General features: G+C 42.9%; 1 protein-coding gene across 10 annotated transcripts in view; it reads left to right on the plus strand.

Moving 5' to 3' along the window:
• Positions 1 to 11,679, plus strand: part of ANKS1B (ankyrin repeat and sterile alpha motif domain containing 1B) — a 754,152-nt gene extending 742,473 nt beyond the window's left edge. For 4 of the 10 annotated variants that reach the window (XM_084617342.1, XM_084617344.1, XM_084617345.1 and 1 more), the window contains 2 exons: positions 2,220 to 2,387; positions 10,500 to 11,040. In XM_084617342.1, the coding sequence (XP_084473468.1) occupies positions 2,220 to 2,387; positions 10,500 to 10,610 (279 nt within the window). In that variant the 3' untranslated portion in view covers positions 10,611 to 11,040. Of the gene's footprint in view, positions 1 to 2,219; positions 2,388 to 10,499 lie in introns of all 10 variants that reach the window. The other 6 variants (XM_084617336.1, XM_084617340.1, XM_084617339.1 and 3 more) reach the window with 4 other exon arrangements.
• Positions 11,680 to 12,301: the final 622 nt, after the last annotated feature.

A 12,301-nucleotide genomic window follows, 5' to 3' on the forward strand; every position in this document is an offset into this window, starting at 1 on the left:
GGAAGAACTCATTCACAGGCAGGAGAAGTATGCGGCATGAAGTGTAGGCTAGATCTCCCATCTCAGAGACAGGAAATAAGACAGACCTTCTTGAGCTATAGATATAGCGGTTAAGATTAGGTAAGGAAATATGCATATAAGTCTCTTTGTTCTTTTAAATCCACTTCGCGGGGCACTTTGTACATTTTGGCAAAATAAATCCTGCTTCGTTTTAAATAAGCTATTTCTGTATCACTGCAAACATATGCTGTTACAGCATGATTGACAACTGGGGGGGTGTAACCCAGAGAAAGTGTTTGGCTCATGAGATCCCATCCCAAACAGAAGTGAAGGCATGGGCCTGTCACTTGAAAAAAGTGCACTCAGTGGACTGGAAAAGGGTCTTAGCAGGGACAGCCTACCCAGGGACCTTGACAGCAGCTGATCACATTTGGATGGACAAATTAAAAAGTAAATTTTTCTATCTAGTCTATCACTGGACAGTGACCAAAGCTGGTTTTATAATGAGCCAAATGCAAATCTGGGACCCAGTTACAATGAACCTAATCATTTGCATGGATGCAACTGTCACATAAGGCAGTGGGAATTGCACCTGTGCAACTGATGGAGTAATTGGCCCTTTTTGTTAGCTGAAATGATTGGAGGTGCACCTGCTTTCAGAAGGTCTGAATTTGGTACACTGTTCCTAAAGTGGGTGTTACAAGAGCATGAGAGAAAATACCTTCACGACGACAGTGGGGGTTTAGCTTATGGCTTGAAGTAAGGAGATAGGATAAAATTATACTGTCTAACTAGTGAAGGGCAGATTTTATACTTATGCAAATCTTGTATGGCTTCATTGTTTTTTTACAAACTAGAAACATACACACGGTTAGCTGAAGGATTCACTAACCTATTCAGTGAGCTTGTGCAAATGTATGGCTTTGCATCAAAGTCATGTGTGATTGATTTAGCATGGTTTCAACCTGAAACTGAATGAAGCATGGTGGTTTCCACTAAATTTCACTTTGAGATTTGGGTTTTGTGCATATCTGAAGCTCAAAGGTTCCACAGGGAAGCTGAACCGACATTACTCAAAACCAAAGGAAATGGTCACACTAATCCCTTAAATCCAAATGTCCAAGTTTCACAACTTTTTGAGCAAGCAGCTACTTTAACAAATATTCTATCCTACATTTTGCATATACTCAATGAATGAGCACTCGTATTATTCTAGTTATGCAGTCACCCAGTGATCTTATTCTAGTAGAATCTGACTTCTTTGGTAACAAACACACAACGATGTACAGTAACTCCCAGGATTCTCTGATGTTCTAGTTCTAAATGAGAATTTGAACACCCAAGAGCCCTTTGGCCAGTTCCTGCAAAAGACAAAGCCTGAGAATGTGGCTCACGGCATTTTCAACTTGCAGCCCAGTAAAGTGAAGGGTGCACTTGTAACCATTTTCCTTTAGATTTTCTGGAAATGCTCACTGAAGTTGAGTTCCCTCCTGCTCCTTTGCTATTCCCTGATAGTGCAGCACAGAGTGTTCAGAGACACAAGAAAAGGGAAGTAATGACTCAAACTGCAGATTTTGAAAGAGGGCATGTCGGGAGATCAGGCTTGAAGCAGAGCTGGGTAAAATGTTAAAGAAATAATGGAACAAGATGGGTGGCATCTTGAAGGCGAGTCAATCAAGGTTACCTGGGGGATGATGCACACAGACTTGGTTGAGGAAGCATGTGATTTGGCTCACCCTCCCCTTCCACTGGCTCAGTTCTGTGATCTGTCACTAAAATAAAACTTACAGGAATTTCCCTTGAATTATCATGCTGGAACACAGAATGAAGCCACAGAGAAGAAATACAAGAACATCAATTTATGTATTGGTAATGTGGTGTCAGTAGGCCACACTGACCTAATCTGGTCACCTGTTTTAATGTTTAGCAATTGAGAGATTGTGTACAATAATTGAATAATGCCTTTTATGAAGGCAAATCACACTTTGATTGCCCTTTGATAGATATACATTGAATCACAGATGTTGAAGATACACTGAAGATGGCCTGCTAGATCTTTTCTATTTGTATTATTAATATATTTATATGGTAGCATTGACTTGTACATTACAGGCATGTAAAAGTCTACCCCACAGCACTAGGCAGGATTGTCCGTAATTAATATTCATAAATGCTAATTTATCCTAACTCTAATTTTGAATGTTTTGTTGTTGTTCCAGAATTTAGCCTATGAAATAATTCTAACACTTGGACAGGCATTCGAGGTAGCCTACCAGCTCGCACTACAAGCACGAAAAGGAGGCCATTCTTCGACCCTCCCAGAAAGCTTTGAAAATAAACCCACCAAACCAATTCCAAAACCACGTGTTAGTATTCGAAAGTCTGTGGTAAGTAGCAAATCGGAAAATCAAAACCCAGCTATACAAAAAAATACATTGGCATGAATCTGATAGTAGTTTACATATTTGTTTGGTCAGAAAAGCACCCCCCAAGATAAGCTAGGCCGCATCCATCACTCCAAAGACAGTCTGCAAGGAGTTGTAGAATCTCAGCATGCCAACAATTTGTAACACTTTATCTCAGACCCTTCCACTCTAAGGAGTAGTGTATGTAGTACTAGTCAGGCATCTCTTATGCTGTTATTCCACTGCTTGACATGTTTCAGTGTTTATTTCCATGTGTAATGTAGCTGTTTTAAATGCCATGGACTACAATCAGCTCTGATTTACAACCTGTGCGATCACATTGACTTCACTGAGATTGCGACAAGGTGTAAATCAACACAAAATGTAGCTTGATGTATTTTATCCCTTTTTTTTTAAACTTTGACACTAATATGAGACCATAACATTGATATGTTCATCTTTAGAAACTAACCAAAAACCAGTCCTCTGAGGACAATCAAGTATTAGCACAATAATCCTGTTGTGTCTTCTAACTGAGTGCCTTTGACTTCCCCCAATACAGTATCACTGCAGATGCAAATCAATGATTGGCAAGTTTTGAAAGCACAGAATTTTGGTTCAGATAAGGCCTCTGACAACTGAATCCTAATTTGACTTGACTGAACTTTCAATTATCTTCCTTTTCCTTTCTTCATATTCTATCCTTTCTTCCTATTCTATTTTTTTACATTTCTCCTCCCATCAGAACCAGCTCATTCTCCTTTCTTCCTGTCTTTTGATCCTCAACAGTCTCCCTGCTTTCAAAGCTCCTCTTCTCTGGAATCCACCCCACCTTTCTAATATTTTCTCCATAAGCCCAAACAGGTTCCCTGACCTGATCTCCCTCTTCACAATTCCTAACAAAATCACGATCTATAGTGACATTCCACTTAAGAAGGAAAGGTCTTCAGTCTCATCTTTGGGTATTGGTTGAACTAGTCAAATATTATTTGGAACATGTAGAACTTAAAGATGTCCCAGAATTCATTGGCCCCCACCACACACACAACTTCTTTCCTGGAAACTTGGAAAAGAGCTAGAAATTGTGAGACTTAAAGACAGTCTGCCGTCCAAGAGATTGCTAAAATCTAGTCTGAGTATAGTCAGGAATTGTCCAACTAAAGAGTCAATCAAAAAATGCTGACTTGCTTAAATATTTCACAAAAACACTTTGGATTCAATTAATTTTTGTCAAATTATGGATACGGTTCTACTGGGAACAGTGGGCTTCAAAAGTCCATGGTTCCTGGGCAACCATGCGGTCTGGTCTGGGTCCAGGGACCCCAGGGCTTCCAGGCTCCCTGTAGTGGAGCAGGAAATCCTGGAAGTCCCAGCTTTAACTGGGATTCAGCTCCTAGCTTCAGCAGTGGGGAGCCTGAAAGCCCTAAAATCCTTGCTTGAGCTAGGGCTCTGAGGTTCGAGGCTCCCTGCTGCTGCAGTCAGGAGCATGGCATCCCTGGGAGCCATAGCACAAGATGTGGCTCTCAAGGTCTAGGCTCCCACAACTGCAGCAGGCAACCTGAAAGTTCTGAGAGCCCCAGCTTATTTGGGAGTCGGGGGTTTTCAGGCTCCTTGAGGCTGAGCTGGACTCCCAGCCAGCTGGACTCCCACCACCACCAGTTAGCGCCACTGGCTGCAGGAATGGGAGTCGGGCAGGTCAGGGAGCCAGCTGGCCTGGGAGCTTGGAAGCCTTGGGGTTCCTACCCCAGGAGCACTCTGCATGGCATGGCTGCCCCAGATCCATGGCTATCAGAATCCCCAGCTGCTGCTGACATGATTCATGTCAGTTCTACTGGTGGCCACCACTCAATAGCAGCAGTGAAACTGGCCCATCGAAATCAGGCTGAAACTAATGTCAGAATTTCTTGTGAACTGGAAAGTCTGAAATTTGGTCAGCTCTAATACTGAAGTCTCAAAAGATCTAATAAGCATCTGTCAGGACTGAAAAGAAAGCAACCACATTTCTAACCTAAAATAAAAATTGTTTAGATATAGTTTGGTTTTTGGTGAGGTTATTTCATCTAAACTGATACTCCTTCCCAAATGAAGGCCAGATCAGCATGGCTAGAACATATATGTTATTAATTTAACTCAATTTAAAACTCCCTTCTGAAGTGTGTAAATGGCACAGAGGTATTGTTCTCTTGGACTGCTTGTCCCTATGCATATTCCACGGTGAGTATGCACGCACTCCATGTGCATGAAGCCAGAGAAATGTGAAAGCAAGTCCGTTGGTCCGCACATACGTCCCTGGCTATCCTCATGCCTCCAACTGAGGAGATAAAAGATGGGCTGGGGCAACTACCTCCCCAGTTCCTTCTCACCGCCACGTAGTCCGGTTTGGAACCTCCAGAGTCCAAAGCTTTGGATTTCTCCTTTTTCTGGGAATATGAGAACATATCTGTAAATAGTGTTCATAGTTCTAGAGTTTTAAAGTTTGTATCTGATCATTTTAGTGTTTCAGAGTTACTTAGTTAGCCTCCCTGATCTGGGGGTACCGCATTATGTCCAGGACTCTCAGCTTCAAAATTTGGGCTTCCTGCCCGCAATTCTTCTTAATCAGCATTGACCACCCAACCTGTTTGTAGTGCCTCAGGGACACCCACGTCATGGCAAGGTGTAATACCTGCCCTTCATTCCCCTGCCAGACCCAGGAAGTGTGGTAACTTCACCTTAGGAAGCATCTAATAGAAAAGGCCATGAAGCCTCAGTCAGACCCAGGCCAGGGAACTTTCCCCCCTGCCACCCCCCGCCCCAATATCAGATTGACTCAGCAAGGAGTGCACCTCCTGCCACAAGGTCCAAGTCCAAAGCGAAGGGGTCTACCCCCATAGATCCTTCAGTGACGTCTTGTCAGGTGAGCTGGGAGAATTCCCATAAGCAGGAGGCTAAGTCTTCCTCCAAACCTACTTCAAAGAAGTCAGATTCATCGCTGCCTAAACTGAGCAAGCTCAGACCAAGAGAACTTAGTGTGTCCCAAACCATGACAAGAAAGCCCTCAAGTCAAGGGCGTCCACGAGCACTGGATTGTGATCGAGGACACTGGTGCCTCTGGTATCCCCCAAACAGAAACCGTGGGATCCACCAGCACCGATGAAGACCAATCACCAAGAGCATTACCCACAGTACCATCTTTGTCTTCAATAGCTGAGGCACAGACTGTGGTTTGGGTGGCCAGGACCTTTCTTACTCCAGGAAGAGCTGAAACCTACACTCCTCCTGAGCATATTTTCACTTTCCCCCAGACCCAGAGTCTCCCACTCCATTGGGTCCCACCCTCTTGAGAGAGGTTATAAATCTACCAGGGGCAGATGTGCCAACTTCCCCAGTTTCCAGGGGGTGCTTGAACCCTGGTCCCCCCAGGCCCCACCCACACTGCACCCTTCCCCCCAAGCCCCCACCCTGCCCCAACTCTTCCTGCCCCACCCCTGCCCCATTCCTACCCCTGGCTCCAGACCCACTCCCAGCTACAGCCTCAGCCTCAACCCACTTTACCCTGTCTGCATCTCCCGCTCTGAGTCACACCCCTGCTCCTGGCCCCAGTTGGGTGGGGGCATGGACAGCAGTAAGGGGGGGCATGACCCTGAAAAGTTTGGGGACCACTGCACTAGAACAGTCTCAAGCAAGAAGTGGAATATTTCTTACAGTGAGGAATGATAGAGTGGATTGCTCTGCAGTACTAAGGGGGTGGTTTTTACTTGCCATATTGCCTAATACCCAAAAAGAAGGACGGTTGGAGATCCAGTCTGGACCTCTGCCATCTCAACCTCTTTATTCACAAACTCAAGTTCCTTATAGAGATGTTGGCATCTATAATTCCATCCCTGGAAAAGGACATGTGCTTTACAGCTCTTGACATGGACGCCTACTTTCGTGTGGACATCCACCCTGCTCACAGACACTTTCTCAGATAGATTCATGGTGGGCTCTGATCACTTTCAATACAGAGTACTCCTTTTCAGCACTGCTACCTCCCCAGGGTAGTTACCAAGGTGTTTCTGTAGTAGAAGACTATATGAGACATTGTGCCTGCACCATCTGGATCAGGAGATCATTTTGACAATTGGCTCCAGGTCATGCCAAGAGGCCCGTACATTGACTTTGACAATGCTGCAACTCCTCTCTTCTTTGGGGGATCAGCGTAAATGCTGGAAAAAAATCCATCATCACCCCTACATTGAATTTATACTTCATTGAGGCTTCCTTAAATTCATCCATGGCCAGGGCTTACCTGTTTAGGACAGGTTTCAGCTATGAACACTATTATGGACCAGGTCATAAGCAACCCACAAGTGCCTGTCAGGACCTGTCTCTGTTTCCTAGGCCATATAGCCTCATGCACTTATGTCATGCTATTTGCAAGACTCTACCCTCATTGCCTACAAGCATGGCTCCAAGCTATGTACTTGCCAAACCGACAATCCATGAACACCATAGTGACTGATCCCACCAAAGTGAAACTGTCGCTGTTATGGTGGAAGAATCCCCACCAGGTATGTGTTGGTATTCCCTTCCTCGTCTCTGCACCGGACAGGATGATCATTACCTTTTGGGTTGGGGATTGCACATGGACAAACAAAGCACAAGGCACCTGGACATCTCGAGAATCCAGGATGCACATCAATGTTCTAAAGCCATGAACAGTTTTAAGGACTTGCAAAGCCTTTCTCCTGGTCATTCAAAGTCACTGTGTCTTCATAATGTTGGACAACATCACAACTGTCTTTTACATCCAACAGGGAGGAGCGAGATCCATCTCCCATGTGCAGAAGCTATCAGTCTGTGGAACTGGTGCATCAGCAATCAGATTACCCTGTCAGCAGTCTACCTACCAGGAAACCAGGAATGTGCTAGTGGACTCTCTCAGCAGACACTTTTCTGTCGATCACAAGTAGAACTTACATGACTCTGTGATGAACAATATTCTCATTCTCTGGGAGACCCCCCACCAGGGACTTGTTGACCTACCGAACAAACATGGAATGCAACATTTACTGTTCCAGACGAGCCATAGGTTGCCACTCACAGGATGATGTTCTGCTGCTTCCATGGTCAAACCATCTAAATTATGCCTTCCCTATGCCACTACTACTCCTGTCTCAAGTTTTGCACAAGATTCAGCAGGACAGGGCACAAGTCCCCATCTGGCCCAGAGAGTTTTTGTTCCTGAACCTCCTACACATGTTGTCTCGGGCACTGATCATTATTCCAACATTCTTGATCTCCTGATCCAGAGGAACAGCAAGATCAAGTATCCCAACACACATCTGCTTCATCTCAGAGCCTGGTTTTTGGATGGGCATCATCCTTAGAGCGATCATGTTCTGAACCTGTACAGAACATCCTTTTTAACAATAGGAAGGATTCCACTGGGAAATGTTGCCTAGCCAAGTGGAAGCGTTCTTCTGTCTGAGCACATAAACGACACACACCCCTAGAAGCTACAGGTATTACTCTCATTCTGGACTGTATCCTTTCCATAAAGACAGCAGATTTATCCGTGAGCTCCTTACGGGTCCACTTGGTGGCAATCAGTGCATAAGAACAGAAGAATGGCCATACTGGGTTAGACCAAAGGTCCATCCAGCCCAGTATCCTGTCTACCGACAGTGATCAATGACAGGTGACCCAGAGGGAGTGAACCTAACAGGTAATGATTAGTGATCTCTCTCCTGCCATCCATCTCCACCCTCTGACAAACAGAAGCTAGGGACACCATTCCTTATCCATCCTGGCTAATAGCCATTAATGGACTTAGCCTCCATGAATTTATCCAGTTCTCTTTTAAACCCTGTTATAGAGTGGGGAGAGTAGGGGAACCAAGGCCCACCCTTCCCCCACCAGGTTCTGAACCAGGGCCCTTCAAAACCAAGTATCCTGACACCGGGTTCAGGTCCCAACACCCCCAGGCACATTCCCTGAGTCGCGTCCTAGTCTCGTCCCAGTCCCTCCGGTGTTGTTTCTAGGGTTGGATGTGGGATCCCTCTCAATTTCCCTCTGCTTCATCCCTGGCAGCTCCTCCACTGGCAACAGCAACTCATCCCCTTCTGTTCCTGTAGTTGACTGGCTTCCCATGGTGCAGCTAGGAGATTCAGCCCCGGCAACTTGGAGTCCCAGTGGCTTCCCAGCAGGAGGCTGCTGCACACAACCGCTCTCCTCCTCAGCCAGCCCCGACTGGGTTGAGCTGCTCCCTTTTGAATGCTCCATCCACTGGGAGCCTGCCCAGCAAGGGTGATGGGGGATTGCCTCTTGGACACAGATCAGTTCATTAACAGGGAACTATTGATCAGTCAGTCTGACTTCGATACCTAGGAAGCTACTCGAGCAGTGCACAAAACATCCAATTGGTGAATACCTGCAGGATGAAGAGGTAATCACCACCAGCCAGTATGGATTTACCAAGAACAAATCATGCCAAACCAGCTTGATTTCCTTCTTTGTCAGGGTACCTGATTTGGTGAATAGGGGGAATGCTGGGGACATATTATACCTGGAATTCAGCAAGGGTGTTTGGCACAGGCTCACATGACACACTCTGAGAAGAAAGCTGGAGAAATGCAGGCTGGACAGAACTACTATTCAGTGAATACATATGTGGTGAAACAACCCCAAACAAAGAGTAGCTATTAATGGAATGAGGTCAGATTGCCCTCCACTTTCACAGGGCTCTTCGATCTTCTCACACGCACTGACGAGCAGATTCTGGAAAAGCCTAATCAGAACCTTTCCACCTTTTTAAAAAAGAAAAAAAAAGATACTTCTCAATGGGACTTGAACCTTGTTCTCTCAGTACTCACCGAGGCTCCTTTTGAATTATTAGCTTCTTGCTCCATGTCTCTCTCATGTCCATGAAGGGTGCATTCCTGGTAGCCATCACCTCAGCCAGATGAGCTTGGAGTGCTGAGGGCGGATCCTCCTTTCATTATATTCCATAAGGACAAAGTTTCATTATGTTTACACCCTAAATTCACCCCCAAAGTAGTCTCTGAGTTTCACCTGAACCAGACAATTCACTTACCTGTGTACTTCCCAAAATCACACACATACTCAGAAGAAAAGAAGGTCAGGGGTCAGGATATAAAAAAAAAAAAATCTCAAAATGGATCTCAGGCTGTATTTTGCTCTATCAGCTGTCTAATCTTCTCCCACCTCCTGGGGTAAGAACTCATTCCACAAGAGCACAAGCAATGTCTATGGCATCGCTTCAAGAGGTGCCTTTACTCAACATCTGTAAATCAGCTATGTGGAGCTCTGTCCACATGTTTGCGAGACTCTGCTTTGGTATAGGACTCCTCTGCTGATGCATCTTTTGGAATGGCAGTCCTTCATTCGGCTCTGCCACCTATAGCCTCACAACCTCCTCCTAGTTGAGTACTGCTTGTCAGTCGCCCACAGTGCAATACACTTAAGAACGAGCATGCGAAGAAGAAGTTACTTACCTTATAATAGCTGCAGGTTCTTCGAGATGTGTGGTACTTTTCTGTATTCCACTATCCACCCTCCTTCCCCTTTGTTTTGGATCGTCTGTTTTGTGGTAGAGAAGGAAATAAAGAGGTGGTCAGTTTGCCCCGCTCTTTATTTCCTTGGTTGGAGGTAGGAAGTGAGCCAGGGTGCATGCGTGGACGGATGGATGTTGCTGTCAAAATTCTCCAGCTCTGGGCACATGAAGCACATGTGTACCCACAGAGAACTACAGATAGGGACCACCCATCTCAAAGAACCTCCACTTACTATAAGGTAATTAACTTGCAGTTTTGTGATGTGTGACAGAATGCTTTGCTTTGTAAAAGATTATCTTAAGAAAGAAAAATGTTTGGCCACTGGTGCTGTCATCTGGCTCTATATTAAAAAAGGTTAGAGCACATCTCAGGATCAAGCCGTTAATAAAGCTTAGTTATAAGTAAGCTATGGTCCTGTACAGATTTCTCTGTGATGGTAAAACCATGGGATTTATTCTATGACCTCTTCAGCAGACGCAAAACTAGTATGTGAGATGTTTTGTACAAAAGTGCTGATCCAGTTAAGTGTGTGAATTTATTTGTATTTGTTTTAAAGCAGATAGATCCATCTGAACAAAAGACTCTTGCCAATCTACCATGGATTGTAGAACCTGGACAAGAAGCCAAAAGAGGAATTAATACCAAGTATGAAACTACAATTTTCTGATACAAAACAGTCCTCTGGTTCTTGTTGTGCCTTGCACTCCAAGTAGTCACAGCACAGCCTTTCCTTTACGGCAACATTTCAATCCAGTAGAGAGGAAGACTGCACTGTAAGAGTGGCCTTGTAACTAACTAAAAAAGGCTGGTAATTATTTCTTCCTGCAGCACTGACAGGAGAATGACACTATGTGAAGACTTTTAAATTACAGTCTGCAAGGAGAGTGAGGAAATATTTTTCAAGCAGTCCTCTTGTAACTCCGCCACAGTGCTTTCTTTGATTTCTTATTTTAGGATTCTACTTTTTAAAAAGTTCTCTAAACTAACATTAATGCTGCCTATGAGTATGGCATTTGGTTGGTTATTTAAATCCTGGCCGGTTTTAATTGAAATAGAATTATTAAATACAATATTTGTGAAACCCCTGAACTCCTAAGAATTAATTACTCTTCATTGTATTAAAATAATAATAAAATAACAAGAAATTAGTTACCCCAATTTCTGTATGTGCTGGTTTTATATGTAATCATTAGTGTCCTTTGATCCTCTTAAAAATAACCTATCACAGTGTGACAAAGGATGAGAATTTTATGATTAGTTAAAAAGAGGAATGAATAATGCACAGAAAATGTGTCTTGTATTAGATATTTTTATGGAAAAGAATGCTATGGGAGAACATAGAAATATTTATGGGAGATGAAGTCAGATTAACTATGAAAGATTTTGTTTATTTTAAAGTTGACTAAACAATTGCTACTGTACCTTTAGCAAAATATCAATGGTGGATGCACTAGTTGGTTCATCTGATGGGAGCAGAATCGAAGCAGACTAGTCATTGCAGTACACATACAACAATTTACACAGTTTATTGTTGCTTTAGTCATGAATTCTACTAGTATTTTTTAAAATCTTAACAGCGGTTCTAGAGAACATAATCAAAACTACAGATTTTGCTATCAAGGTTTCTGTCAAAGAAAGCTTGTTTGAGAGAAGAAGTTCTATTGCAGACATTTTTCTAAATAAAAAAAAGAAAGAGAAAAAAATTCCAAAGTAATAAAACTGTTTTCATGAAACAAAAATGGTTAAGCATTTGCTTGATGAAATGAAATTTACTTACATTTTCTTTCAAGTGTTTTAATTTTTTTAATGTCTGTGGAGTATTTGTATAATACCATAATGTATATTTATGTAGAACTGAATTATAACAGTGCAAATATCATTATAGGAGAAAAATGACATTTTAATGTATATCGTTCTATCCAGTCAAATTGTGAATCATTTTGAAGTTCATTATAGAGATATTGATAAATTGTGTGGTTGTCTTAATGTTTTTTTATTATTATTATTTCATATCTAACTGAGCTTTTCAATTACAATCATCAATTGGTGAATTCCAAAAATGGATAACTGGACTTGGTTTAAAATTGATAATTGTATATGGTTTAATTAAGCCTATAGCTCTGAGTAATGAAAACCTTTTAATACAGTATTCAATTTACTTGAACAAATAGTTCCTTGTATATATTTTGCTTATTCACTGTTGATATGTATGTAGTAAATTGACAGTAAAAATAACTGAAAAATATGGTACCAAAAGGAAAATTGTATAGGAACAAAGTAAATAAGAGCCTCACTGCAACAAATATATGTAAATATGCTTGGGCTTCCAGTTATAAATTTTGTAATTTTGTCATTTTA

Source organism: Lepidochelys olivacea, assembly GCF_965140295.1.
Source record: "Lepidochelys olivacea isolate rLepOli2 genome assembly, chromosome: 1".
Lineage (NCBI taxonomy): Eukaryota > Metazoa > Chordata > Testudines > Cheloniidae > Lepidochelys > Lepidochelys olivacea.